The sequence below is a fragment of the Haplochromis burtoni genome, unplaced genomic scaffold, assembly GCF_018398535.1.
Source record: "Haplochromis burtoni strain Fernald_Lab_line unplaced genomic scaffold, NCSU_Asbu1 Contig_88, whole genome shotgun sequence".
Lineage (NCBI taxonomy): Eukaryota > Metazoa > Chordata > Actinopteri > Cichliformes > Cichlidae > Haplochromis > Haplochromis burtoni.
Window position 1 is genome coordinate 675332 of NW_024582449.1, and position 27914 is coordinate 703245.

At 39.6% G+C, this 27914-nt stretch overlaps 1 protein-coding gene across 1 annotated transcript; it reads right to left on the reverse strand.

Annotated features, from left to right (window-relative positions):
* Window positions 1-27857, reverse strand: kcnj5 (potassium inwardly rectifying channel subfamily J member 5). Its single transcript, XM_005927286.2, has 4 exons — window positions 27411-27857; window positions 17502-17581; window positions 14510-15383; window positions 1-5810 (listed from the first exon to the last, which is right to left on the reverse strand). Exons 2-4 carry the CDS (start codon window positions 17562-17564, stop codon window positions 5425-5427), a joined length of 1323 nt encoding a protein of 440 aa, XP_005927348.1. The 5' UTR covers window positions 17565-17581; window positions 27411-27857; the 3' UTR covers window positions 1-5424.
* Between the last annotated feature and the right edge of the window lie 57 nt (window positions 27858-27914).

Consider the following 27914-nt stretch of genomic DNA (forward strand, 5'->3'; position numbering starts at 1 on the left):
AATCAGTGGCAACAGATCTTATACAGTGATTTGAACCTAAAAACCTTGGTTCAAATATTAGTATGTACAGTGGAGGTCAAGGAGTGTTTACACCCATCTGTAAAACATTGTGGAGGCTCTGTCATGGTTTGGGCTTGCATTACAACAGTGCTGTTGGGGATCTTGTTAAAAATTGTGAATCCAGAAAAGTACATTTTTTTCCACCATGCAGTACTACCTGGAAAGCATCTGATTGGGAACGCCTTCATCAAAGTAAAGAAACCTCTCAGATAATCTGCCTGTTTTGTTAAAAATCTTAAGCATCTCAAGGTTTGCGGCATTGCTCTTATTTCCACTATCAGGATAAGCTTGCAAAGTGGTTACACTTTTCTAAGGCTTCTCTCCCACACATACAGTAAGTCTAAGTTCTGTTCGTGTATCACTGCAGTATTAATGTAGAAGCAATGTCTGACAATGACGCTAAAAGGTTACTGTTAATTAATCCAGCAGTGTATGCTCCATTGGTTTGTACAATGGTGTTTAAAACAAGGCCTTGAGTGATAGAATTGGCTCACAGGGCATTAGGAACAAAAATGCTCCAGAAGTTTCCAACATGAAGCAATCCTTTGAATTTTCTTTTATGGTTTCTCTTCTATGGTTTGGAAAAACTAGTGCAGTGCTCACTATCACAGGCATTTTGGCATCATTAGATGTACGGTCACAGTCACAGTCTGGTAATTTATGAACTATGTGATCAGAACTGGTGACATCTTTATCAGGTCCCAGTCCCTCTAATGATGTTGCTTAGCAACAGGGAGATGACCCCAAAAATGAGACAACCACTCAAGCGTGAAACAGACAGAAATGGAGATCCCTTGGTTTATTATAGCGACATATGAACAGTACTGCTGTCGCAGGTCGATTCCCCCTGACCCCTCCCCTTTTGAGCCTTAACGTTGAGTTCTCCAACAGGAAGTAGCTAGACATAGTTTGTTCATCTTAGCTTTACTGTTTAGAATTATACAGAATTAGAATTTCATCGACATAATGTGAGCTATGAGCAAAAACAGTAGCCCACCATAAAAAAAAAAAATTCACCCAATTATTCTGAAAGATTTTCTGCATTAGAAAACTTTGTCAGCCAGGTGCTGGCTATCGCTTCATATTTGCCTTACCACACAATCTTATCAGCATGAATTTTTTGGATTCTTAGTGTTGTACTAATGCTTTATTAACTTTAACACTAACTAGTTCCTTCAGTATGTTTGGTTCTTCCTGGTTGTCTGTTCTTCTTAGCAGGTAAATTTGAGGGAGCTCAATCTGCAGCCACACTCTACAGCCATAGAAATCCTCATCAAAGGCTGCCATTGACATCAAAGGGTAGACCTCTGTCTACTGGCTGGAAAAGGCAAAGGTTTCTCTGTTTCACTCTGTGCCTCCATCTGTCTGTATCATTCAAAACTCGGGAAAAAGATCATTCCTCAACTCGCAGTGCTATCGATTTTCTCTTTTTATACATCTTTAAAAGTTTTTGTGTTGACTTAACGGTGGAGTGTGTGGTGATGATGCTGTCCTTAACACAAGGGTTGCAGCATATTTGTGTTCTAAGAACAACATAGCTGCTTTATGAAGTTCAGAAAACTTTTTTATGTGGATTTGCAACTACTTGAACCACAGACTGTATAACTGACTTGCAGCAGACAAATTTTCATCATGAACAAACAGCAGACTGAATTACGTCACCGCGTAAATTGCAATTGGTTCCTTTCCTCCATCTGAAGCTGCATTACATAACGTTTTCTAACACGTTCACTGCTGGATTCAAGAGGATTTCAGCTTCTGTTCTGACTAACACTGCAGGGAAAGATTCCCAGGAAACCCAGCAGACCACGTGCACAGCTGTGTGTGCAAAAGTGCCTTCTGCTGATGTGTGTAGCACACGCAAGCGAAGGAGTTAAATTGCAGCCTTTCACGAAAGACAGAGACAAAGAGGGAGAGAAAAGATATAAGTGACACGAACCCGTCTTTTACCAGTGGGAGCTTCAAGGGAATGAAACGAGGGGAGTCATTACAGTATCATGTAAGAGGAGATTTGAATGCTTAATAAGATATAATTGCAGCAGGGAGACATAGTTGCTAAAAATGGGACAATGGGGTTTAGGAGCTTGTCTTTTAGTCTCTGGATGGGTTCTGAAAGAAAGAAACGTCTCAAATCAGCACGGGCATAAAGTATTTGCTCGCCTTACTCGGCTCTGTCAGTTTGTCCGTGTTTGTTCTCGGTGGGAGATGTTTGACAGGGTCAGCTTGTTTGCAAAACAAAACATGATGGACAGAAAAAGAATATGGAAAAAACTCAAACAACTGCAGAAGTCATCCCCGCCTGCTGTCTCTCAGGGACTGTGATTCTTTCCCTCATGCAGGATGCTTTATTCTGACTACTGAGATGTTAATGGCCAACGTGCTTTCTTCTTCATTCAATACATGCATAATTTAACAGAAGGGGGAGCGTTTTAGCTAGGCGTCTTAAGCAGACGAACAATAGTTAGTGTCTTGAAGTGGTGCCATTCATCTTTATCTTTAGAAATGTACCTGTCTTTGATTTCCTTTTGGCAGAAATAGCATGTGCAACTTGGCAAAATAATAAAAGAACATTTTGTGTGTTGTTTTGTTTGCATGTGTCATTGTTGGCACGAGGTTGTCATGACTGTGCAGTCTTGTCTGTCTCCTCTTTCTCTCTCTCTTTCTCGCAAACACACACACACACACACACACACACACACGCACACACACACACACGCTCATCCCCATGCACCTGCCTTGGGTATCTATTTCAATGCACCACTGAATGGATGCATTATATTCATCATCGTACATTATTCAGATTTGAATCAGGGTCTGTCAGCTTGCTGGCAATTCAACTTCCACATTTAATAGCTTGGACAAGAATAGCCTTGACAGCACATTGCTGTGATTCACTGAATTTCTATGGCACGCTGGCCACTGAATGTAACACCATGTTTCATTTTCCTAACTGGTTGTACTCTTTGAAATGTCATTACCCCTGTGACTTCTGCAGTGTTTTCTCTGTTGGTAGTTAATAGCTGCGGTGCCTTTCTTAATCAGTCTGCTGGCTGTTGTGCATGCAAATTCAATCGTAGTCACAGAAAACACAAAGCTGACTCAGGGAAACTGTTTAAGTCCTGAAGGTTCTAGCAGCCACAGTAATGTTAATCCATTTTTTGAAATTCAGGTGTGCGGTAGGGGCTGGGGATGTGTGGTGGAAACAAAGTTGCTCTAATCTTCCCACATTTGTTTTCCTTGCCTCAAGCTTAAATGCAAGACGAGATTGTTCTGCACTCATAATTGCTGGTTGCTAAAGTTCCCTTCTCATGATTTGATGCACAGCTAATCCAGTTTTCAGGTAGCATGTGTACGAGGCGCAGTCGTTTCACCCAGAGCCACTTGAGTTAAATGTGTCATTTTATCACACATCAGCTGATAGAGTGCAGAGTCACTCCACATCAAGGTACTTTTAAATCCTCAGTCGCAACATCATGTGCGAAATGCCTACACATTCATAGACTCCCATACACTTGTTTGTACATGTGCAGATTATCTAAAAGGAACATGTTGTTCTTTCGGCCATATTATGTTTATTCCCACAAGAACACACAGAAAACAGATGACATTCAAGGAATGAAAAAAATGACCTCACTTGAATGATAAATATACTAAGGTGCCAAAATGTCATAGTGAAAATCATTTTTAAAAAAAGGCATCAAATTAAATAAAAGAAATTACCCAAAAAATGGGGGGTTTTCTTTTGGTGATTTTAAAATTGCACATCATGTGACAGTATACTGTAGAATGAATGTAGAATTAATTAATGTATAATTTGGCTGACTAAAAAATACCCTGTTTTTCCTGTTACCTCATCCATGCAAGCTCAAGTGACCTTCAAGGACAAGTCTAAAGTGATATTGTAGGAAATGGCTCTCATAGTTTAAAGTTTAAAGGACCATAAAGTATATAATGTGAAACATCTAGGGCTTGTGTGATGGTGGTGAATTTGCAGACTGAATGTGTGTGCTCACTAAAAAAGTGCCAGATTATAGGGCAAAAGCTGAGGGTGACCTTCAAAGGGGGGGGGAAAAAGGACAGCAATAAGTTAGCCAGATGCTAAAGTCACGAAATAAGACATCCTGTTTATATCTTTAGTATATTTAGCTTTAATGCAGCTGAAAATATCAAGGTTGATTATCTGTAAGCTTTTAAAACAAACAAAAAAAAAAAACATAAAAAGGATACATGAAATATTACATTTTGCTTGAGGAGCATTTGAAATTGTCATATATAAAAATCAAGAGCATTTCAAATAGGATTTGAGCTTGAACATTACATATAAGTGTTGAAAGCTATATCTGGATGTTAGTTTTAACTAGAACTGACATGCATTAGCCAGTGGCGGTGGCTAGGTGGGAGGGTAGGGTAGGTCAGTGTGGAGTCCCCTTTATAAAGAAATTGTGCTTTATGTACCAGGGGCTTGAAATGAAAGCTTCATTTGCTGCAGTGGGCAGGTGAATTAAATCTTTAACCAACCATACCGTAGCACATTTATGCAGTTTTGCCAGCATTTGCCTTGTTGTTATTCTTAGTTTAAAAACCTGAAAATGAGTAGAAAATGAGGTACTAGCTGGTTTGTTTTGGGTCAAGGCTCCCAGTGTGTCGAGGACAGAATTAGACATCTATAACGAGAGACAGCACAGACGTGAGGAAAAGTGTGATCAAAGAAAATAACACTGGATTGTGGTTGCCGGCACACATTGCCTTCATAATGTTCTTATTTGTTTGTGCATACTTGAAGACTCTTTCCTTCTAGGTGAGTGAGATTTCTGACGCAGAAGAACAACAGTGACAGAGAAAGGATAATAATCTCCTATATTAAATCAAAAAATTGCAGATAACAAGGTTCCATTACCACACAGAAGCTGCTGTCAGACACACGAGCTGAGTTATGAGATTATGCTTTAACGAAGCTGAATTAACACACTCTAAAATGAGAATACTGGATTCATAATAAGCCCATGGTAAGCTGTCATGGCTACCAGTTTCCGCTCAAGTTTACATTATACAACTTGAACTGTCAGAGTTATAGCAGTAAGTGGTCATTATTGTATATAAAAACACAATCTGAACCCCCCCACCTGTAAGTGTAGATATAGATACTGTACATGTGTTTCTCTGTATGTGGACTATTTGTCTACAAAACCAATCTATACTATAGATTGACACTCTAGTAGAGGAATATTGCATGAGTTGGTGGCTGGAGATATGTCTTTTATCTCTGAGTGCTGCAATGGACCAAGCCGGCCATTGACCAAATGAAACCATATAATGTCATATGTCTTTATCCAAAGTTTTCTGGGCTTTTAGCTGTCAAACCCATCAGTCAGACAGTCTGTCAGCAAGTGGGAGCTCCTCTAAAGCAGCGGCTGAGCCATTGGTCTCCCCTCTGTCACCCCCTGAAACCCTCTCTTCAATCTCCTCATCTTGGCTCAGTGGATCCTGCTGTGACAGTCGATTTAGGGGGTCAAACGTATGCATTTTGGGTTCAGGGCTGAGGAGGGAAAGCTGTGGCAATAACGGCTCCTCGCGAAGTTTAGCCGCCATCTCCTTGGCGCTGCAGGTGGGTGTGTTGGTCTCATAGACATCGTGGAAGTTATTGTAATCTACCTCGTAGAAGCCCTTCTCTAAGGATAGCACTGGAGTGAAGCGGTAACCCCACAGGACCTCAGTGTCCAGGTACGAACTTCTTGCCTGACACGTCATCCCTGCCAAAAGGTAAAGACAGGTGTATGTACACACACAAACATTCACACAAAATCAAAGAGCACACACGACAGTCCGAGGGGTCCATACATGAGAAACCAGAGAGCCAAACACACACAACCAGAGTGGATAGGTAAGCACACAATGACATAGAAAGAGGCATAGGGAGAAAGAGCATCAGTTAATTATTCATGGTTACAAAAGAACAGCAAAGACGTACATACTGTTTTCTCTACACTCCTATCATCAGTCTCCAATCATATAACTAGAGTATTTTTTTAAACACTGAAGTATTTGGCTAGTTTGTTGAGTTTACACATAAAAAAGACTGTATATATTCCATTAGTTGTGTTTTAATAGTAAGCAAATCTGAATAAAAATAGTACACGTCACATGCCAATATTGTGTGTGCACATGCTTTGATAGTCAAAAGGCAAAACAACTACACATTGATTCATTTAAATGCTAAAGGCACATGTTAATTGTATGTTTGTAGCTTTTGCTCAGTAAAGTATTAAAGTATGGTTTAACACTGTGGCTAAACACAGGTGTGTTACTCAAATAGCAGCAATAACAGCTTGGTGTAAGTATAAGACTTGGGAGGCAGCATTCACAATATATTTTTTAACAGCATTTCTGCTTGCAAAAGTGTAACTGGTAACACTAACAATATATAAATAACGTCCTCATTTTATGTTTGACAGCATTTTAGTAGGTAAAGGTGAATGGCTTGGACATGAATTGAGCTGTGGTTTGGGGAAGGCCTCGAAGGGGACTGAAGAGGAAGAATTGAAAAGGGGAGGGACGGTAGGGCACGTAAACAAGATTGAACAGCTTGTAGGACTGGGGGAACCTATATAGATGAGAACCAGAAGGAGCAGTATGGAGGCGTGGTCCGGCTCGTGAAATTCCGATACTTAATCTCCAACTAAATAGCATTCCTTTTTGATGAGCTACATCCATGGTCTTGTTATTATACATGGTGGATGTGTGGCACAGCTACTGGAGCAGTGCAACTGTAAAAGTCCCTTTGCATGATTTCTTTTATGACAAGTGCAAATGTCCACTCATGTTTACATATCATTTGTAGGGCTGAGAAAACTGGCTAACCTAAGTCGAACTCTTGCTATCGTTGTCATTAGTTATAACTGTGTTTTTCTTCCAGTGTAGGTAGCTGGTGTGAAATAGCCTTAAAAATGTGAGCTGCAGAAAGTTAGTGGTGCAGTTAATACGTTCTTGTTAATAAATTAAATATGACCTAAAGCTAAATAGCAGCTAGCATCAGAAACCACTGCATTTTTTTATTGAGGAAAAAATAATAAAACAGTATTTCACCATACCTCCTCATTGATAACTTTAAAGCAATTTTAAAATGGAGCATTTCAATATTTAATCATATAAAGTTGGGCTCAGAGGCTTACATTATTCATCATGGGCATAAATGTCTTGCTAATCTTGGGCTTTTATTGATTTCTTTGAACTGTTCTTTTTCCTGGGTGGAATTTGAACAGCATACATCTTTAATGACTTTACAATACAAACATTAAGTGCACAAGTGTGAATTTTCTCTAATCCACACAGGGACAAAATTCTTCCTACAGGGAACTAAACTAATATTTGGCTAAATGTCCAAATATTGTTGCACTGGACATGAGCTTTTTGCATATTTCTGGCTGGATCTTTTAAGCCAAATTCTTTGCAGAATTATTAGAGATTACTTAATTCTTTAGTTTTCCTGGTACGTACCTGGCTTTTAAGCAAAGTCTACATATGTTTATGTGGTTGAGGTCAGGGCTTTAGAAAAATAAATTGAGTGTGGACAGTGACACTGATGTTCTAGTAGTTTCCAGTTCATGGCAAGCTTGAGACTTAATGGTTCCTGGGTTTATTATGAACATCCTAACCATTTCTCTGTGACAGTTTGGCTCTTCTTTTACGTCTTGGCAAAGGGGTGCCATACCCAAATAACTTATATTTACATAGATTTGTTTGAAATACTGCTCTTGGAATCTGCAGTTGTTTACTCAATATGCCTAAGGCTTATCAAGTTAAAAGGCATTATATAACCTTCAAGTGTTTGTATAGATTTGGGTCTGTATAGATGTGCTTTTGTCCTTGCATGGAACAAAGAATTCCAAATTGTATGGAAACCTGTCCACGCAATTTGTTTTTCAATAAAGATGTGTGCTGTACAATCATTCCACCCAGGAACAAAGAACAGTTCAAAGAAATCATTAAAACCCCAAATTACCATGGCATTCGTGCCCACAGTGAGTGCATATAAACTTCTGACAGCAAAGTAAGTTTTCCCACTTCTCAGTATTCTGTCTGTTTTTATATCAGCAGCTTTGAAAAGTCTGCGTCAATTAGCTAATAAGACTTACAGCTTTTAAAATAGCCACAAAATAATCACTGCCACAACTTTCCAAGCTGGAGCAATCATTCACACGCTCGATATGTAGCTGTATATCACTTTTAACTGCAAACATCTGACTTTCCATCGATAACCTTTGAAATAAATAATCTGTATCTATGTAACATCCCCAAAAACATCAAGCATGGGATGAAACTGATATGGTATCTAGTGTGAGAGGAGAGGCTTTTGCACATTTTCTTCAGCTTTCCCTCTGGATATGAGTGGCCTACTTTCCACATTTAACTTGTGAAATATAACATCTTTCAGTTCCTAATGACAAGAGATTCTATAGTGTATTTTAAGGTTGTTGAAATAGTATTTGATGTGTTTGTTTTAAAGCCCTAGTTTAGTAGTCTAAATCCATTAAGCTGTGCAATGAAGATCCTTAGTACCTTCTCCTGTTGGCATGTAGTGGTGCACAGGCTTTGTCTTTAGCAACCTTGTTTATTAGCCATTTTAATAAACAAAGACCCTCCTGATAGCCATGTGTAGATTGTTATTGTAAATTTCATTGTGATACATTATAAATATACAGTAAAAAAAACAACTGATGTTTCTTTTAGGATAATTTGGTCACTTCTGCAGAAGCAGTATCTGGAGATTTCTACAGCTTGTAAAGAGGACTCAGATTTGTTTCATCCATACAGTGAGTGCAACGAGTACATTTCCTCCAAAACAATGCCACACAAATGTAGTAATCAGGGTGAATTTAAAAAAAGGATTTTCCAAATGGAAACCATATATTTCATTGGTTTCCATTTGGAGGTGCAACTTTAAGTCTCATGGTATCATGCCTGCTGGAAAATGGAACAGATTCTTTTCCAAAGGAAAAAGGCTACCATGGAAAACTGCCGTCATGGAAAAAGATCATGACCTGTGAGCATACCATGACTTGAAATCCAGGTGGAAATGATTTGTTGAACTTGACATATCCTTACAGTAAGTGACAGTGATAGAGCCTAGAACATCATTGACACATAATATGTTAGTCTCTTCTAGGTGATTTTGTTTACTACCAATGTGTCCATCGTGCAAATAGTTGTAGTAATCTTGCTAACGGATAAACCATATAAACAGTATCATCAAAAAAGTTAAATTGCAAAGGTCAAGTTGAAGGTTGTAACTTGACCATGGGTCTTGTCTCTTTTGTTTTCTGCCCTCAAGGGTTCCTGTCAGTACACACATGTCCTCTGATGAACAAAGATGCTGAGGGCTTATCTTGTGACTTTCTTTCTGCTTTTTGTTTGTGGGCCGAGGCAAAAACCTCGCAACAATCGACCATCCTTCTTCAATCTGAAAATCTGCTATTAAACATGCTCTAATGAACTTAACTGCTGATACATAGGCTGCAGGCTTTGTATTGTAAATCAAGAATCAGCCTCTATCAAAGAATCACAAATGATGACCAAACAAACAAATAAATAAACATAAACAATGAAAACGAACCAACTAACTAAATAAAAAAATAAATAAGTAATGACTCCTGAAATTTCATTCTAAGCTTAGTTATTGTTTGTATTAAACTTTAATGGCCCCATCTCAGTGTTTGAAAAGATTGTTTGCTTTATATTAATTCTGACAGTCATATTGACTTTTTTTCTTTTCTTTTGTCTCTCTTTTCACCATTTGAAATTATATTTGTGGGTCCTGCTGCAGATATCGGTTTTATGAATTTTCTTACAAAGTATAAAACAAAAAACAGCAGTGCAGACACCGTTGTTTTCACAAGCAACAATGATGATGATGCAATATTCTTTCTGCATTCTGAGAACTGGCATAAAAGAGGGTTTATTTTATATATAAATATTGTCAAGGACACAGGGGACAAACACACTATGTTCAGTTCAGTTTAGAAACACTTCTCATAATGACAGCAAAGTTTGTTGTTAGCAACATAGTGTATATGACTGGGCCTCCATCACAGCAAGTACTAAATAGAATGAAGCATGGTCACGTACAGTTTTAGTTTCCTAATATAAAACATCAAAACTGCATCTGCTGTATGTTGCTGACAACAAACCTCTAGTGGCTTTATTGTTTTAAAGTACCGCAGTGAGTGTTTTGTGAGTGAAGATGCTGTATGACTTTATCTCTTACATAGCTGTGGAGGAGTTTTGACCCACTCTTCTTTATAAAGGTGTATCAGTTCATCAAGGTTTGTGGGCCTGCATTTATGCTCAGCTTTCTTAAGTTCCTGCCACAGGATTTCAGTCAGGTTTAGGTCTTTTCTTTTTCAGCCATTCTGTTTGATTCTGTCTACTTGGGTTCATTGTCCTGTTGCATCACTCAGTTTGGGGCAAGCTTTCACTCTAGGACAGACTGACTCACATTTACCTCTAAAATACTTCAGTATGCAGTACAGTTCATGGTCTACTCAATGACTGCAAGGTGCTCAGGGACTATGAATGCAAAACAAGCCCATATCATTAGCCCTACACCACCATGCATTACAGCTGGTATAAGGTGTACGTGTGGATATGTTGTGTTTGGTTTTTACCAACATGGTGCTATGCATTATATCCAAACAACTTGCTCTTCTTTTTTCAGTTTCTTTGAGCCTTGCACAATCTGACCTTGTAATTAATTTATTGGGATATCTACTCTTGGGAAGATTGGCAGCTGTCTTGAATGCTTTCCACTTGTGAATGATCTTTCTCACAGGAGATGATCGACTTTATGCCAAATTGACTAGATTTAGGATCATTGCTGTATTGTCGCAGGGCCATTACCTTACAATCTGAATTGCCTTGAGGCCACTGTTGTTTTAATTTGGTGCTATATAAGGAAAATCTAACTCAATTGAATGTATTTCCTCCAAACATTGTTTTAAACTGAGTGTTTCAGACCTGACAAATACCTAAAGCTCTACCTTTTAGGTACACACTTGCTGATGATCACTTTATCAAGTGCATTTAATTAGGAGCATCTAGCTGCTACTTATTCTCTGAGTTTATATGGAAACATCAAGGGTGTACCTTTTATATTAAAGTGTTTCAGAATTTTGGCCATTGTTTTGTTTGAATAAACTGTGTAATATATATTTCCTGCTTTGCAGTTCATCTAAGGCACTTTTATTATTTCTTATCATATCCCAATATGTAAAACTTTAGAATTTAAAGAGGGTGTACTTTCTTTTTACCGTGACCGTACATCTTAAATTTAGAGTCTGACTCAAAGTCACAGCCAGAGTGCAGCCAATGAGGAAATTACAAGCAAGGCACACTTTACTAAATTGAGTGCATAAAACGTAGTGCATGCACATGTAATACAATTTGCTCCCATGTTTTTAATAAATGTTGCCCCACATTTCCATAATTCTTGGCCACAGGATTCATTCCAGTGTTTTGATTCTCATTAAAGAAGCCACCCTCCAAAATGGATTATTGAATTGCACTGGACTGTGATGTAATTGAGAAGAGACTTTCCTCAAAAGTGCAACTTTGTAAAGGGATATTTTCCCAAAATCAGTCAAGACATCAACAGCGTCCTGTTTGTTACACCACAACATTTTGTAAAAGAAAAAGGAAAAAAAAGAAAAAAAGAAAGACGAATTTTACATCATTATTATTGTTATTAAGATAACTAAAACCTCCACTGCAAAGGAGGGTCAGCAAATTGCTGTTTGCAATCATTGAATGACTTCTCTCTCATGCTGTGTTGCAGCATAAAAGCTCAAACCAAGGCACCAGTATTCTCATGTCGGGTATGGCTATTTTGAGAAAGATAGATGGATATTTGTTAATTGAGTTAATACAATATGGATTGCATGTTTGAGTCTGCATGCCAATTAATGAAAGAAGACTGAATCATTTATTTGCACTTTGCACACAGTCTCTGTGTGCTCTTCTCATAGCTGACTGCACGGCAATGTTATTTGCCTACATATGGCGTACTTTCATAAAAACTTGATTGTACCTCATTGTCCCCCCTTTACAACAGGGCAGAGGTGTTTGTGCTGTTGACCAGGGAAGTTTGGATCTCTGCTCTTTCCAGCAAAATAGCTGGTGCGATGACCTCATTTTATATGGGAGAAAGACTATCCTGTTGTGCTGGACTTCTCCATAAGCACTTATCACTTATATAGCATTTAACAGGCTCGTTAGTATCTACATCTATGGATATGTAGGAAAGTTTTTCAATCAAATCACAACATTACCACTTTGGAATTTTCAAATAGGTGTCATAAAACTTTTTAAAAAAGGTTTTATTATTTTTATTAAATAGTATTATTAAAAAAGTATTAATAAGTACTAATAAGTACTACTACTACTACTACTACTACTACTACTACTACTACTACTACTAATAATAATAATAACAATAATAATAATAATAAGTATTAATAAGTAATTCCCATTAAGACTTTATAGAAAAGGGAGTGAGGGAAGCAGGGGTGGCCTATTTTTTTGTTTGTTTTTATTAAAGTAAAACCATTCCTTGCTTTCAATTAAATATGAAATTGATAGCTTTTGTTGCATCAGCTAAAGTGATCCAAAGTCTTGTGTAAGAATCTCATTCAGTTTAAACTTTATTTTAAACTCCAATTTAAATTTGGAATAAAAAGTGTGAACATGATTGCATAATTTTACTCATCTTATACTCATTAGACTCGGTTATTGTATCGTGACATTTTCCCACGATTTTAAGTTGACTAACTGTGAAGTGTATCATAAGCTGCTTTTATTTCAGAGAGCCGCTTTGTTATTGCAATTACACTTGAAAAGCAAAATTTGGTTTAATATGTCATGTTTGTGTTTTGCTTTTTTTTTAAAAAACAAAACAAAAAACAAACAAATAATGTGGAAGCACCTCTTGTAAGTGATTTCCAGAGCCTGACTCACCATTATGCTGCACACCACAGGCTACACAGCTAACAAGTAATGGCTGCGAGAGCATGAAGCCAGTTTCACCACCCACGTATGTATCGCTTCCAAAATATACGTGACGACATCCACGTGAGGTCGTACGCAGGATATTTTGTTTATTAATGACTTTTTATTAACGACACGTAAAGCCTGGGCCTGAGGTAGCTTTCTGTCTGTCACTGTGTTCTTTCTCACGCACAGAATGAAAGTCTCACATACAAAAAAGGAAGTGGGGGAGGGCTGGTGGATGGTCAGATTAGTTTGTTGCCTAGCGGTCAAGGACAGTGACGACATAACCCCTGCATGATGCCATGGTCTCTGCCGGTGAAGCGAAAGGTGATTTAATGCCTGAGTCAAGTATCAAGCAGTGTGAGCAGGAAGTGGGATGACTGCTGGTGCTTTGCAGGAAAAAGGAAATAAATAAATAAATAAGATGAAATAGAGCAGAAATATTCACACGAATGCAAAGCTGTGTCTGGTCATATTAGGTCATTTGATGGTTTGTTAGAATTTTCAAAAAGCCAACTGTGGCATCATCAGACCGCTAATCACTGTGTGTCTCCTTAACTCATGTGAAGTATGATGCAATCCAATAAAGTAAATTAGTAGCATGTATAATTAAATTAATTTAAAATGAGTATATTGTAATAAGTCCTTCAACAAAGGCCATTAAAAAATGCAGGTTAGGCATATAAACAATACTTGATTTAACCACAGGAACAAGTTAGATTGACAAATGACTTGTGTTGAACTTTTAGCCTTGACTGCAGTTTTAAGCTGGGAAATACTTTCTGGAACTTTACAGATACACCTGGTCATCTCTGCGCCATTAATGTAACCAGTCTGCAGCACTTTTCAGGACTGCTTGGTTTTTACCAAAAACACACGCCAACATTGCAGGTAGGTACGCTTCATTGAATTGAAAATAAACAGTATCAAAGGCAAAACTTTGAAGTAGCAACAGTAGAGATGCCGGTACAGATAAACATTTGTAAAGAGGTTTTAGAGTTTATTTGTCTGCCTCGGTTGAAGGAAGAAATATTTAGTTTTGCAGTTATAGATTAAATAAAAGAACAGTCAACAACTGTTGTGGAATTAAGAAAATATACATTTCAAACAATTTATTGACTCTAAACTGACCCATATGGAATAGGAAAGATATAAAAAAAATGTCTTCTATTTTTTAATGCATTATTATTAGGTTTTAATTAGTATCTCTGTCTTTCCATCAATTACACCATTTCCAGTCAGCAGCGCTTACTGGCAGGCTCACCTTTCCTCTTTCGCCTCTCCATCCATTAATCCATCCTAGCTCACAGCTTGCAACATTTCCTCATCTCTTTTTTTATTGACTTATCCTCATTTGTATGCCCTCCCATACTTCCTTTACCCCTTCCTGATAATCTTACCCCCTTCATACCTGTGGCCTCCACCATTCCCTCAAGAATAACCACAATCTCGAACTCCTCCTTTTCCATTTGCGCCAGGGACATTTCCCAGAAGGGGCTCTTCTCATTTATTTCATGAGAGATGATGAGTGGTGAGACCAAGAACAGCCGGTCATCCCCTGTGTCAAAGCCAATGTTGATGTCAGTCTGGTTGAGCGGGATGAACTCCCCCTCTTTGGTCTGCTGTGAGCGGATCAGCTTTGCTCGAATCGATGCCTCCACAATGTGAGAGTTCCTCAGGTCGCCCACCCGAAACATCAGGCACATCTTGTTATCTCGCACCGATATGACAGCGTTGTGTGAGAACATGAGGGTCTCAGCACGGTTCTTTGGCTGTGAAATCTTAACAAACATGCAGCCCACCATCATGGCATTGACAATGGAACCCAAGATGGCCTGCACCAAAAGTAGTATAATACCTTCAGGGCATTTTTCGGTAATTACACGATAACCATACCCAATGGTGGTCTCCGTTTCAATGGAGAAGAGGAAGGCTGAGACAAAACTATTAAGGTTCTCCACACAGGGGGTCCAGCCCTCCTCGTCACCATGCACTAGATCCCCACGGATGAGTGCGATCAGCCACCAAAGAAACCCAAAGAAGAGCCAGTTGACTACATAGACCAGTGTGAAAATAAAGAAACTAAGACGCCAGCGTAGGTCCACCAGCGTAGTGAACAAGTCACTGAGGTAACGGTAGGTCTCTTGCACGTTTCCATGATGAACGTTGCATTTACCATCCTTTTGCACGTAGCGCTGACGTGGCTTCTTCACTGGGTCGGCTATCAGGTGGGTTCGCTCTGTAGAGATCTGAGGCTCCCTCAAATGTTTGGGAAGCTTCTTCACCTATGTGAAAGAAAAAAGACAGAGAGTGCCAAAGTAAGGAAAAGAAAGACGGTCAAAGAAATTAGGCATGAAAAGACAGAATTAGAGGGATATTTTACCCGCATTGATTTGCTCTGAAGAATTTGTTAGGCATAGTGTGCTGGAAGATGTATGTGTTAACTATCACTGCAGTATGGGATTTTCTATCAGGTTTTGCTAAGCCACACTAGAGGTGAGGGAGAGAAGATAAGCGAGGCAAATCAAATTAAGAGCCGTTATAAAGTCACTTTGTAGATGTCTATGTATACACAGAGGGCAAAAAAGAAACAGAGAGTAAGGACACAACAAGAACACAAGGACACTCAAGCCTTTGTCTATGTTGGCCCAGCTCCAGCGAGGCAATCTGGCTCCACAACTGTGCCCTGCCTTCCTCCCTGTCCCTTGTGTTCTTTTGCACTCTATGGAACATTTGCAACCTCGGATAAGAACAGATCTACCACCATCCTTTAAAAGACCCTTTAAAAGACCCTAAAAAAACTGATGTATAACTAAAGAATCACCTTACACTTGTAGGCATTATTATAATATCATATTATAATATCATATTTTGTTGAGTTTATTTATGGTTAGAAAAGGCAATGCTTCACAATGTAGCTATAAATTCAAACATGATTTGGAAAAAAAATGTTTTTTTGGCCTCCCTCTTACACAAATAAATACATAAAAGACCAACATACACCAAAGACAATGTTTTAAGGGACCTTTCAGAAAAGCACAGGGACTCTTTATTGAGACATTGACGCTGTCAGATCTCAGTTGGTAAATGAAATGATTGTGTCAAGACGAGACAACGATTGTGTCTCTTTCTGCTAATCTTACACCTGCAAACCATTTCTCCCCACAGCCACACGTTCATCAACAGGAAAGTTACATCCATCATAGGGATGATCATTATCGTAGTTTAGTTGGAGAACAGCACAGTGTGAGCCACAAACAGTGTCCTTTTTGGTGCCTTTGATTGTAATGCCTGAAAAATAAAACCTGCCGGATTTTTATTTTGATTTTCAAATCGTTTTACTGTGTCAGCTGCTTTTTAACTGCAGCTGTGCTAGGTCACATCTATATACTATTGATTTTCTAGATATAGATTTAATGTAATCAGTTTTTAAGGACTATTTCGAAAAAGAAGAATTGAAAGACTATTCTTATTGATCTGCATTGCAATTAGTGGCTTGATGACCGTGCGTTCACTAAATGTCAATGCGGTTCCTTATTACAGACCATAGTCAGGAAAAATGCATCAAACAGTCATGCAGAATGCAGTCGGCACACTGCTTTTTAAGGTAATGCTTTAAGCGTTTCTTCTCTACTGACAAGATGACTTGACGTATGGCCGTGTTTTCTCGAGTTGTTAAACGCTACTACAGAGGTTTTCAATGAAAGACAGCCAAAACAGGCCTTTTCATTTCCACTCTTTGAGCTGGGTTAATTGAGTGATAGATGAAGACATCACAGCTAGTGCTGCCCAAACTCCAGCCTTTGTAGTCAATACTGTCCCTGGGGGTGATGGCCCTTAAAACAAATTCATTAGCTGTCTCTGTTTGGCACTAGTAAGTACTGGGAGTTTTCTCTCACTGAGCCTCGCCAGACAAGGTTGAGTAAGCTGCATAAGTTTCAATCAGCTTGGGAATTCAGGATGGATAACAACTCCACTAGTTATTTGGGATGGCTGTTTTTTGGTCATTATCTTCACTGCCAGGTAAACTGAATTAAACACTTACCGGTATTTAAACTACTAAAAAAATTACACTTTGGTAGCCTTAATTCATGTCCATAGTACTTATTTTATCTATTCAATAATTCTACAGCATATCTACTTTATAGGGTAGATAAGTTCTTAAGTTCTTAAGCATTTCCATAATGCTTTGTTTTCAATGTCAGATCTTTCCATATTATTCATTCTTATCTTCTCTCTATATATATCTCATCTATTTTTCTACCCCTGCTTTCCCAAAAACGAGGTCTCACCTCCACTCTCTCATATAGTTTCTCTAGTATTTCACAGTTAATCTCTCCCAGTTGTTTAAATATAAAGTAATACAGATTGGGCAAAATACAGTGTGTGTACTGTGCGAATACCTGTGCAGGGGTGACGCCTATCTCCATGTTGTGGTCCATTAGGACTCGGGAATCTCCTGCCATCCTCAGCTGGAGCTAACCTGTCGAAAATGAAAAAGTGCTTCATGGGATTTGTTATACTAAACATATTTCCAGAATGGTCATTTGTTTTTTTAAAATAAACCAATGCGACAAACAATAAAAGGTCATAGCCATGTTACTGAAAGAGTACATACTGCATTGTAGGTACAATCTCAGGCTTTTTACATTTCAACCCCTAGGTATTGCATTACAGATACAGGTATTGCGTGAACACATTGCATTTAGTTGCATCCATTACTGAAGCTGATTTGGTCCGTGTGCAACTGTAGCAAGATTTGGGTGCTTTGGAAAATATGTTGGTCATAACTTTTGCAGACAGGATTTGTAGGCGCAGCCAGTGTTTTAAGGCTGTCTGGTTTATGTTCACAGGATCTCGACTCTGCTTTTTGTGGATTGTTGACCTCCAGCTTACACTGGGGCAGTTTTCCTTAGCACCTCCAGATCTGAGGCAGTGGTTTTAAGCTAAAAAAAATGGTAGGTTCCAGACTGGGAAGGAGTTGTTGCACCAATAAAGTATCTCAGGCCTGGTTCAAAGGAGGGATGAGGGTCCAGCTTGAAATTAAGAGGTGGACTGGTGAGAATGAGAGGTGAGTTGAGTGAGTGTTGATTTGCTGTTTCTTCTTCACTCTTTTTCCCCCCCCCCACTAACTGTGTTTTTACACCATTCTGAATTTAATCATTAGTTATTATTAATCTCTGGCAGGGTCTTTAGCTTGCAACATAAAGTACCTTGAGACAACTGTTGTTGTGATTTGGCGCTATATAAATAAAATCTAATTAAAACTGAATTAAACCACGCCTACAACATATAGGTAGAAAATGAAAGAATAACATCACCCATGAAAGTGCACTCTTTTACAAAATAGACTCAATAAAACAAACTTCAAATGGTTTCTAGGTTCACTCTTGGATCTCAGTAATTCAGGAAGTACTCAGAATAGAGATGGCACATTGAAAGAAGACAATTTGGGCAACAGCACGCTTCCTGGACACTTCTTAAGGCAAGGTGTTTTGAGCACCCAAAACACTTGGCCTGAAGAGGATACACTTAGGAGCTCATGTCTCATCTGGCCTGTGGCTGCATAGAAAGAAGGTGTGTCTCTGCTCAGACTGCTTCTCCAAGACCAGAACTCAGATAAGCAGAAAATGGATGAATGGCTTTGAAATCGCATGAATTTGTCATCATGTCAGGGTTTGCCAGATGGTATATTAAGATGTCACAGAAAGCTATAAGGTTAAAAAAGGTCAAGCCATTGCAGTTGTAATTGTTGCAATATATTTTTTCAAAAGTCTATATAAAGATTTTTTTCATGTAGGCATTTCCAGGGATGTACTTGTGGGGGGAAATTACTGTTATGGCAGCTTGACTTTGCTGCGTAAAAGAAAAAGTAAGCTTATTTTTATATTTAAAATATAAAGGCACAAAATGTCTTTATATTTTACCCCTGTTTAACTGCTTGTTAACCCAAATATCTAACCAACAAATCACAAGACAGCAGCTCAATGTATTTAGGAATGCAGACATGGCCCAGACATTCAGCTAAAGTTCAAACTGTGTCAGAAATGAGGAAGAAAGGTGATTTATGTGAATCTGAACGTGAGACAGCTGCTGACCTGCTAGGATTTTTCCCATTTTTCCTGACCTTTTTGTTTTTATAATGGTCAGTTAAACACAAAATATCCAGTTAGTGGCAGTTCACTGGCATAAAATGTCTTGCTGATATTAGAGGTCAGTGGAGAATGACCAAATGCTGACAGGGAGACAACAACAACTGAAAAACAAAGCAAAAAAACAAACAAACCAAACACTCATTACAATTAAGTTATGGAGAAGAGCGTCTCTGAATGCACAACATGAAGCAGATTGGCTACAGCAGCAGAAGACCACACAGATCCCAATTATGTCATCAAAATTAGAAAATGCGTCTAGTTGTACCAGTTAAGTAATGCAGCCCATCTGAGTATTGTTGCTGATCCTGTTATCCCTTTATGACCACAGTGCACCCATCTTCTGGTGCCACAAAACTCCTGTCACCTCAAACTGGTTTCTTGAATGACATTGAGTTGAGCTTTAATCAGTGAGAACACAGCCATATGTATTTATTAGTATTTAGCTCAAAAAACTGCTGTACGTGATCACCCCCAAGAAGAGCTAGCATCATGGCCGCACGCTGCTAGTTAATGAACACAGCACACTGCCAAACTAGAGCACTGAACGTGCCAAAATGTTTGCTGACAGTGTAGTTTGCATGTTTTACCAATAACTGTACTGGCAATGCACTATCTGCATGTAGCAAGTCAAGCATGAATATTTTTTCACGGTTATGTTTTGGTATACACAGCGCAGGGAACATTTGAGGTCAAGACTGAATCACAAGACAGGATGTGAGCATTTGTTACATAAACCTAACCACACTGAGGATATCAGCTGTGAGGCTGAGCATTTCCATGAATTCAGTTTCTTGTAAACTAGGTTTGACAAAGCAAATCATTTGTGCATCATTTCATGCACAAAATAATGCACACAAATGGAGGATGTGAGGGCAAAAGTCAGCACCTGAACAACCCTGATGTGCTCCTCCCTTAATTTTATTTCCAGTTCAGACTCATGAAGTAAATATTAAATATTTGACTATAACCACCAAACAAGACCTAAGTAAGGGATTAGCTGACCTCATCACGCTGGAGGTGACCCAGTGCCCAATGCTGACCAATTTGCCTGGATGATGAGGCTCAGCTGCACATTTTTATTTTAATGATGTCATTTTCCCAAAGAGCAGGCTCCTCATCGCCATCGTTGCCAGTTCTTGTGACTGTGTGTACCCACTCGCACACACTGCTCTCTCGATAAAAAACGAAACAACAATAACAAAAAACCCCGAACACTGCTTTCACTCTATTTATCATCCTGCCCATTAAATTTAATGATTATTCTCTTAATCAGTTAGTGGCAGAGAAATAAGCACCTTCAACTGTTTCCTTCCCTTTACATTCATTCCAATATAAAATGAGAATACATATTTTCTTTGTGGTTGTTTTTAGCACAACTGAAGCCAGTAGGTGATGTGCTGTGACAGCCTCCGGTGCAGTGTGATGCGGTTTTAAAGAGTTTTTCCTCTGCTGTTGAGTTGTATTACAAAACAGGTATTTTTAAACATCTGTTGTGTGAGGTCCAAAGTGACAGGGAAAGTAGAAAGGGAACACTTTGAACGTCTCCTGAATGATGTGGGATTTAATTACTGCCACTACTATAATTTTAGAGGGAAGTGGTGTGTATGTGGGGTTTCAGATGAAGCCCTAGTTTTGGAAGCAATCTTACTACACCTTTGGAGCCCCAAAAGAGGCAATTAATTTATAGAGCCCCTGGGTGTTATTTGAAAATCAGATACTTTTAATTTGCTCAAAGAACAAGGGATACACGGGGCCTTGAAAGTAACCAAGCAAAGGAACAGTAAATTACCTTTGTGGCTCGTTCTTGACCTTAACAACACCTGACATTTCTTTGCCATCTGTCTTTGATGTTACTTTATTTGATCACTGACAAACGAGGGGAGGGAATACAAAAGCGAGCACAGGGGAAGTGAGAGGACCACGTCACAAACCAGATCCACACAGGAATGTAGTGTTGACAATGTTCGTCCAAAGCAAAGGGCAGAGTGACGTGACAGGCATCTGAGCAGAGAAAACACAGACAGACAGACAGACAGCAGAGGTGCGCACAAAGCTTTCAGCATAACTTGCTGAATACATTGCAGGGGTTGCAAGGTCTCACTTTCTGACTCATTTTTTTAGGTTCTCCCATGAATTAAATATGATTCCCCAGAGATTTGTGAACTCCAGACCCGTGTGCGCTTTCAGAAAGGCTGTAATTGCAGTGTCTGCTCGCAGTTGCAGATTCAACAAGCCCGAATGAGAAGTGTTCGAAATGGATACCAGCTGGGGTGTTTTATCTCAGCGCTTTAAGAGGGTAACAAGCATTTATCTTGTTACCCGAAGAGTGACAGGATGCTTTGGTTGAATTGTGTTTGTGTCCTGATAACAAGAGCACTCATCTATTGTGTTTAAAGCCAAGAGGTACTAGTAAACCAGGCAACTTGCCTCCTAAGGGATATCTACACTACATATATTTCCCTTATTTGCTGACACCGCATGCTATAAACAATTATCCATACAGAGCGCAGCAAAATGTGCTCTGTTCTCCGTCTAACCTGTAGCAAGCACTATAATTTCCCCTCAGGGGCTGACTGGTACTGAATAGAATTTGCTTTGTGATTTAATTTCCTATATTTTCCTGAACTTCAGAAACTTGTATTGTCAGCTTTGTGAAGTAAGAGCGAGCTTGTAACTGAGCTAAGAGAGGTTCACATCAATACTAATCAACAACATGCAAATAAAGCCCTTGAATCAGATCCAATCCTGAATTATAATTCTTACTTGATCAACTGTTTGGTTCAGTAATCCCCCAATTTCTTCTTTATTTCACATTATGTGGAGATTATCGATTGTGCTTTCCTTATTTCCTGTCCGAAAGCTTTGCAATTGTGCTTATTTTGGAAATGCTGACACTCGCCCCAGTCAGGAATAACTTTCAGGATCCAAAATAAAAGATAAAATCTGCAGTATTTTTAATACAAATAAAACAGCATGCATTTTTAGTGACTTCACACTAGACTTTTACCTGACAGTGGTGCTTCATTTCACCATTCCTCATTGACCTTTCTGCTGAGCATGACAGGGTTACAAATGGCAGCAAGATATGCAGCAAACACAGCAGTATCCCTTAGTTCAACAGTAAAAACAGGACTATTGGAGGATCTCATCCATAGATTTTGAGCTCATGGATGAGTGTTTTCTGTTGTTTCATCAACAAAAGAAAGACAAATGGTGCTGATAGTGAGAAAAATAAGTAAAAACACAGGCTGAGGATGAAGAATAAGAAAAACTAGAATAAAAAGAGAAGAAAGGCAGATGTTGCTAATTTTGTGAAGATGTTTTTAGGATTATCTTAAGACATTAAGACGTCAGCTAGATTTAGGTTTACCAGTCCCTGCATGGTAAAGATATCTGCACTGGTAGAGTCTTTCTACAGGAGCACAAGAGCTTTGTATTTGCTTGACTGTCCACGCTTCTCCACTCCTCCCTTCAGTCATGGTTACTGGACCTGTCATGATTATCCAAGGCTAAGACTGGCCCATAAAATAACATGGCTTCATCCCTATCTCTGCTCACTTATGACACTTTGAGGTCGGGCAGGTCAAATGACTAAAAATGTCCCCAGCTAGTTTGTCTCCAGGCTCTGCAAACACACACACGCACACACACGAACTTACCAACTTACCATGTACCATTTTCCCATTATGCCCGATAGTGAGCTGAGTGTATCCAGTTGTGCCCTTCCTTCGAATGACCTTCTCCGGAGTGACACTGCTGCACCAAGACATTCCATTCACACTGGAGAAATAATTTTCCTAATGATTCATCCCACTCTCTCACACACACATCCTTTGCATCACACCTTCCTTGATTGAGTCTTTTCACTACTGTACAGTTTTTACAAAAAATTCACCAAAGCCAAAAATGTCAGTCTTCCACTAAGATGAGCACCTTTACAAAAGAAAAGGTGATGGCCATTTCACATTGCTGCTGAAGTGGGAGTCGATGGGATTAAAACCCAACACCTACTGGAGCCAAATCGCACCCTCTTCAACCATGCTGGCCTGAAGTGTGAGAGACGTGATGGAAACAGAAGTGAGATGTGTGAGGCAGAGAGGTGGATATGCTCCCTAACACCCCCTAACTTCTTCTGTGCAGTCTATAAATTGGACCCACTGATACAAATTCTCTGCATCCAAAATCAGTCTTAGTGTACTTGCTTATTAATCCTCTGCCTCATCTAACTGTAAAGGACAGAACAGGAGGGGAAGATGAGGTGAAGTGAGGCCACAAGCATGGTAGGGGTGGGGCTGCAGCGCCGGGCAGCACATGGAGAATGGTGGAAGAGCCAAAGGTCATGATCTGGATCAGAATTCATAACATGCTTCACTGTGTCCCCGTGCTTGTCCCTTTGAGGATGCTCCTTCTCCATAGTCAGCACATACTAAGTCAGAATGAAATGAGATTAGGGTCTGTCAGTTGCATGTTAAAAAACGAAAAAACAAAACAAACCCAAACCTTATTCCGGTGTGTTGGGTATAGCAGCAGAGTAACAAGGTCTCTGCTCAGTTTTTTGATGATGTGTCCTTCAGCGGAAAGCTCAAACCTCTGTTTCTGACAGCAGATGACATGCTGTGAGTGAGTCCAATCTGCATAAATGTGAAGCAAGTTGGTGTCGAAGCAAAAAAGCAGAGCAATCTTGAAAACATTCTTTCAAAAGATGTCAAATTAAAAAAGAACATGGTGTCACTCCATAGGCCTTAACCGTGCAGCACGTTGCTCTTGCATCTCTGCTAATGAATGGTAAATGTACGGAGACTTTGCAGATCCATCATCTTCCTCTTGGTGATGGATGCTCACATCCCGTGCATAAAACCTGATAAAAATCACTCTGATCCGATAGAACAGATCCGAGGTGTATTTACATTTTCATCCTTTTTGACGTTATTATTGTAATTTTTTTTCGAGTGCTCAAAATTAAGTATGTGCATCAGCAGTATGTGCTCTTCTGTATAAAAAGCTGTATTTATCACAATGCTGATTAATGCGCATTGTTCTTACGAAAAGAGAAAGGAAAAAAACATGGTTACACAATATGGATCGAATTTAGTCAAGCTGTCATTGTGTCTGCAAATGATATTCATGGGCATTTGTTATACTGGCCAAACAAAATAGCAGACTGGTGCATTTCAAACTAAACAGCATCCAATTCTGCCAGCATGTCTGAAGACAGATATTTACAAGTACATGCACCATGTAAATGTCCCACAATGCAATTGCCCTTGTGTGATTTAGCTAACTGGCCTGGCTTGAAATGTTATCCACTGGATATGAGACATCAATGCACATCTCCTACAGACTGCAATGCCTGACAAAGGCAGCCATGTGCATAGTGGAAGCATTCTCCCTTAACATAGTAAATAAAGGATAGTGCAAGCAATAACCTGCTGCTAACAGAAAGGAGCGCGGCCCATCATGAACATGTCCACTTATCCTGGAAATGTGACAATTTTTCACATTTTTTAAAATGTAGCCAGTGACAGAGTACATTTCACAGTCCTGTTGTTAAAGAGGTAGCTTTGCAGCATTAGTTTTTAATCCTCTCACACCACCTGGACAGCATATGTTACTAGAAAGCTCACTGAGGGATGTTCAGAGCAAAGTGTCCTGAAACATCCAACAATTTTTAAAAAATTTCTTGGCAATTACCCACGTACAGAAAAACACTGCATCAAGCTACAAGATCCCTAAAGCTGTTTTTTTCCCATTCATGATGGGTAACCCTAGGTATATGTAGAAGTGTAGACATGCTTTAATGTTTTTTTTATGTTAGTATAGGTGTGCTGGACAAAAAGACAACCATGACACAAAGCAGTGATCCCTGAAGCAGTCATCTCATTACCAAACACAGGGTGAAGGTTTATTTGTGTTGTGTGTAGGCTGGAGCAACAGCAGCAGCAGTCTCATGCACTCTATCAACTTTATGTGTGACGAGACTATAGAGAAAACGCACGCTCTGTGAAGTGGCAGAAGCAGAGAGTGTGCCATGTTATAAATCTGCTACATAAGCATTGTAGGTGCCACTTTAACATACAGTGGACAAGCACAGATTTCCATTGGTTGCAGATTTACGAGCGCATAAACAGAGTGATTGATCTTCCTGAGGGAAAGACTAGATTATTTAAGAAATTGTATTCAGCACATCTGTCTCTTGCAAGTAACACAAGCATCAGATTGCTTGCATGTACAGCTCACAGAGTGGCGGGGCTTTGAATTATAGACAGTAGTTTATCAAGAGCACAAGCTAAAACTGAAGGAGAATTTATAGATGGCAACTAGTTCAGTAGGGCTGCATAAATAAGGCATCTTTATGTAGATCTATATAAAAATAAGATACTGTAATTCTGAGCTGCACTCGGAGATGGATGCACATTTTCCAGGGTGTGTGATACTAAAAAAAAAAAAAGAAAAGATGCAAAAAGCAAAAGAAAGACAGACAAAATCTTCACGGCTGGCTAATCTCTTGACACAAATGTGCCACTGTGGTATTAGAGAATCGCGGATGTGGTTTTCTCCCCATCCCCTTGAGACACACAGTCTTAACAAAATAAACACATCCAATTAATTATTCACACTGTCTTGTCTTTTGAGAGTCTCTTTAGATCCTCCTGAGCATTATTCCTGCCCTTTGCCCTGTTTTGTCCACTTGTTAGGGAGATCTGAACACGGGCTTAGTAGGAGGGGGGAATGAGGTGCACAGCCATGAATTACAGTTGCAATGATAGCCCTATGAGGTCAAAGGCCTATCTATCAAAAAGCATTACATCACAGCAGTTCACACTTTCCATCTGCAGCCTTGAAATAGCAAATCACTGTTCAAGCAGATGCGAGAAGGGTCACGGTGAATTGCAGTGATTAAAAGTAACGTCGAGTGTGGCAAATAAGCAGGTTTTTGTTGCAAATTTCAGCATTAGGATATCACCCCGGGCTTTCCCTTTTTCTGGGTTTGAGTTTGAGTGATGTGTAAAAATGTGGTTAATGATCAGAGCATCGGCTTTAGTATTCCTCCACATTAAAAAATCATGATCGAGTCTGCACATTGCCTTGACACCGTCTTCCCGATGTGCCTTGATGAGACGATACCAGGACAGACAGGAGCTTTAGAGATCAATTAATGTGACCATTAAGCCCGCTGCAATGTCATCAAAGTTTTACAGCAGCAACTCTTGAGATGTGTCTCCCACAGAGTCCGCCATACAGTAAGGGAGGTTGGGGAAAAAAAGTGGGGTGCATGAGACATTAAAGCGAGCAGCTGTATAATCTCCAGGCCAGAAAAGAGGAATTATTTTCTCTTAACACTTTTGATGCAGTCTGCAATATTCATACCAGCAGCTATCACGACCCAGTGTCCTTTGCTTCATCTCCAACTTTTATAGAATGTAAAAAAAGAAACATGCAAAGCCCAAACATGCTGCGCTGCATGTTGGACGTGCGAGACCCCCTCCTCTACACACACGCGCGCACAGTCACACTTACAGTAACACACAGATGCACGTTCACTTTAGGTTCGCTGCTGCGCTTGTAAAACTCCTGCATTGTACTGAGAGAACTACAGCTCGGAGCCCAAATAGGCACAAACAGTAGAAGTGTTGACAGGCTTTTCTCTGCTTGCGTCAGAGATATTCAATGCCTTTTTGATTACCCTGCCCCCTGCAATGAGGGGATGCATAGTGATGATCTATATATCACTGCAGTGACATAGGATTGGGGTGGGGGTAAGGAGGGGGGGAGTGCAAGATGTGGTGATAAAGGTTATTGCTGAAGTACCGTAAACATTTTTCTTTTCCCGGTCTCTTCCTCTTGAATTAGCTTACATGTTCTCTTTCAATCGGCCATTGCATTCGCTGTTTCTAAATATTGGATATTGGATTCTCACAGTTTTGGATTTCTCCTTGTAGTAATGCACACTTTTTTTATTTGTCAATTCTCAAACAAATAATGCTGTCATGCTATGCCATTCGCAGTCAAACTGAGAGAAGACAGCTTGGACGAGGTGCCACGGTCGTATCATGCATCAATGGCTTTAAAAACCTCCCCTCTCCTCTTTTGCCTTCCTCTCCCTGTCTCTTCCTCTGCTTTTTTTTCCCTCCTCCATCGGCGGTGAACGACGCTTACCTTCAGGTCTCTGCAGGAGTAGCTGGCGGGCTCCCTTCGAGGCATTTCACAGCGGCTCTTCTTCCCAGGACTGCACGCTCCTTTCCTGGCTTTGTTCAATAAACAACAGCCCTCCTGCCTCCCTCCTGCCACCCAGCTCCTTCTGCTCTTCACCACTCTCTATCTACTCCTGTGTGAGAGGGGGGTCTGTCTGTGCTTGTGTGTGAGGGAAAGAGGGAGTGAGAGAGAGAGAGCTAGAGGTAGAGTGGATGCGAGAGGAGATGGGAAGGATGTTAATATGCATGTGTTTTTTTTTCCTGTCTATTTTTCCTGTTCCTGTCTTCTCACGTCGACTGAGATTGTACTCTCCGTCTCTCGGGATTTGTCCTTTATTGGAGTGTATGTGTTTATGCCTGTTTGCACTGAGCATCAGTTTCAGAGTGTGTGTGTGTATATACATCTACCACATGGTTCCTTTTTTATCTGCTGCATAGGCAGAGAGAAATAGACTCCGAAAAGTCAAGT

Bases quoted from the DNA above. Each gene is read 5' to 3' on its own strand.
- kcnj5 (XM_005927286.2), bottom strand. From the start codon at position 17,564: ATGGCAGGAGATTCCCGAGTCCTAATGGACCACAACATGGAGATAGGC. The intron at 15,384-17,501 runs GTATTCGCACAG...TCTTTCACATAG, and splicing joins TAGGCGTCACCCCTGCACAG to GTGAAGAAGCTTCCCAAACA. The intron at 5,811-14,509 runs GTATGAAGGGGG...ACCTTTTGGCAG, and splicing joins GGGAATGGTGGAGGCCACAG to GGATGACGTGTCAGGCAAGA.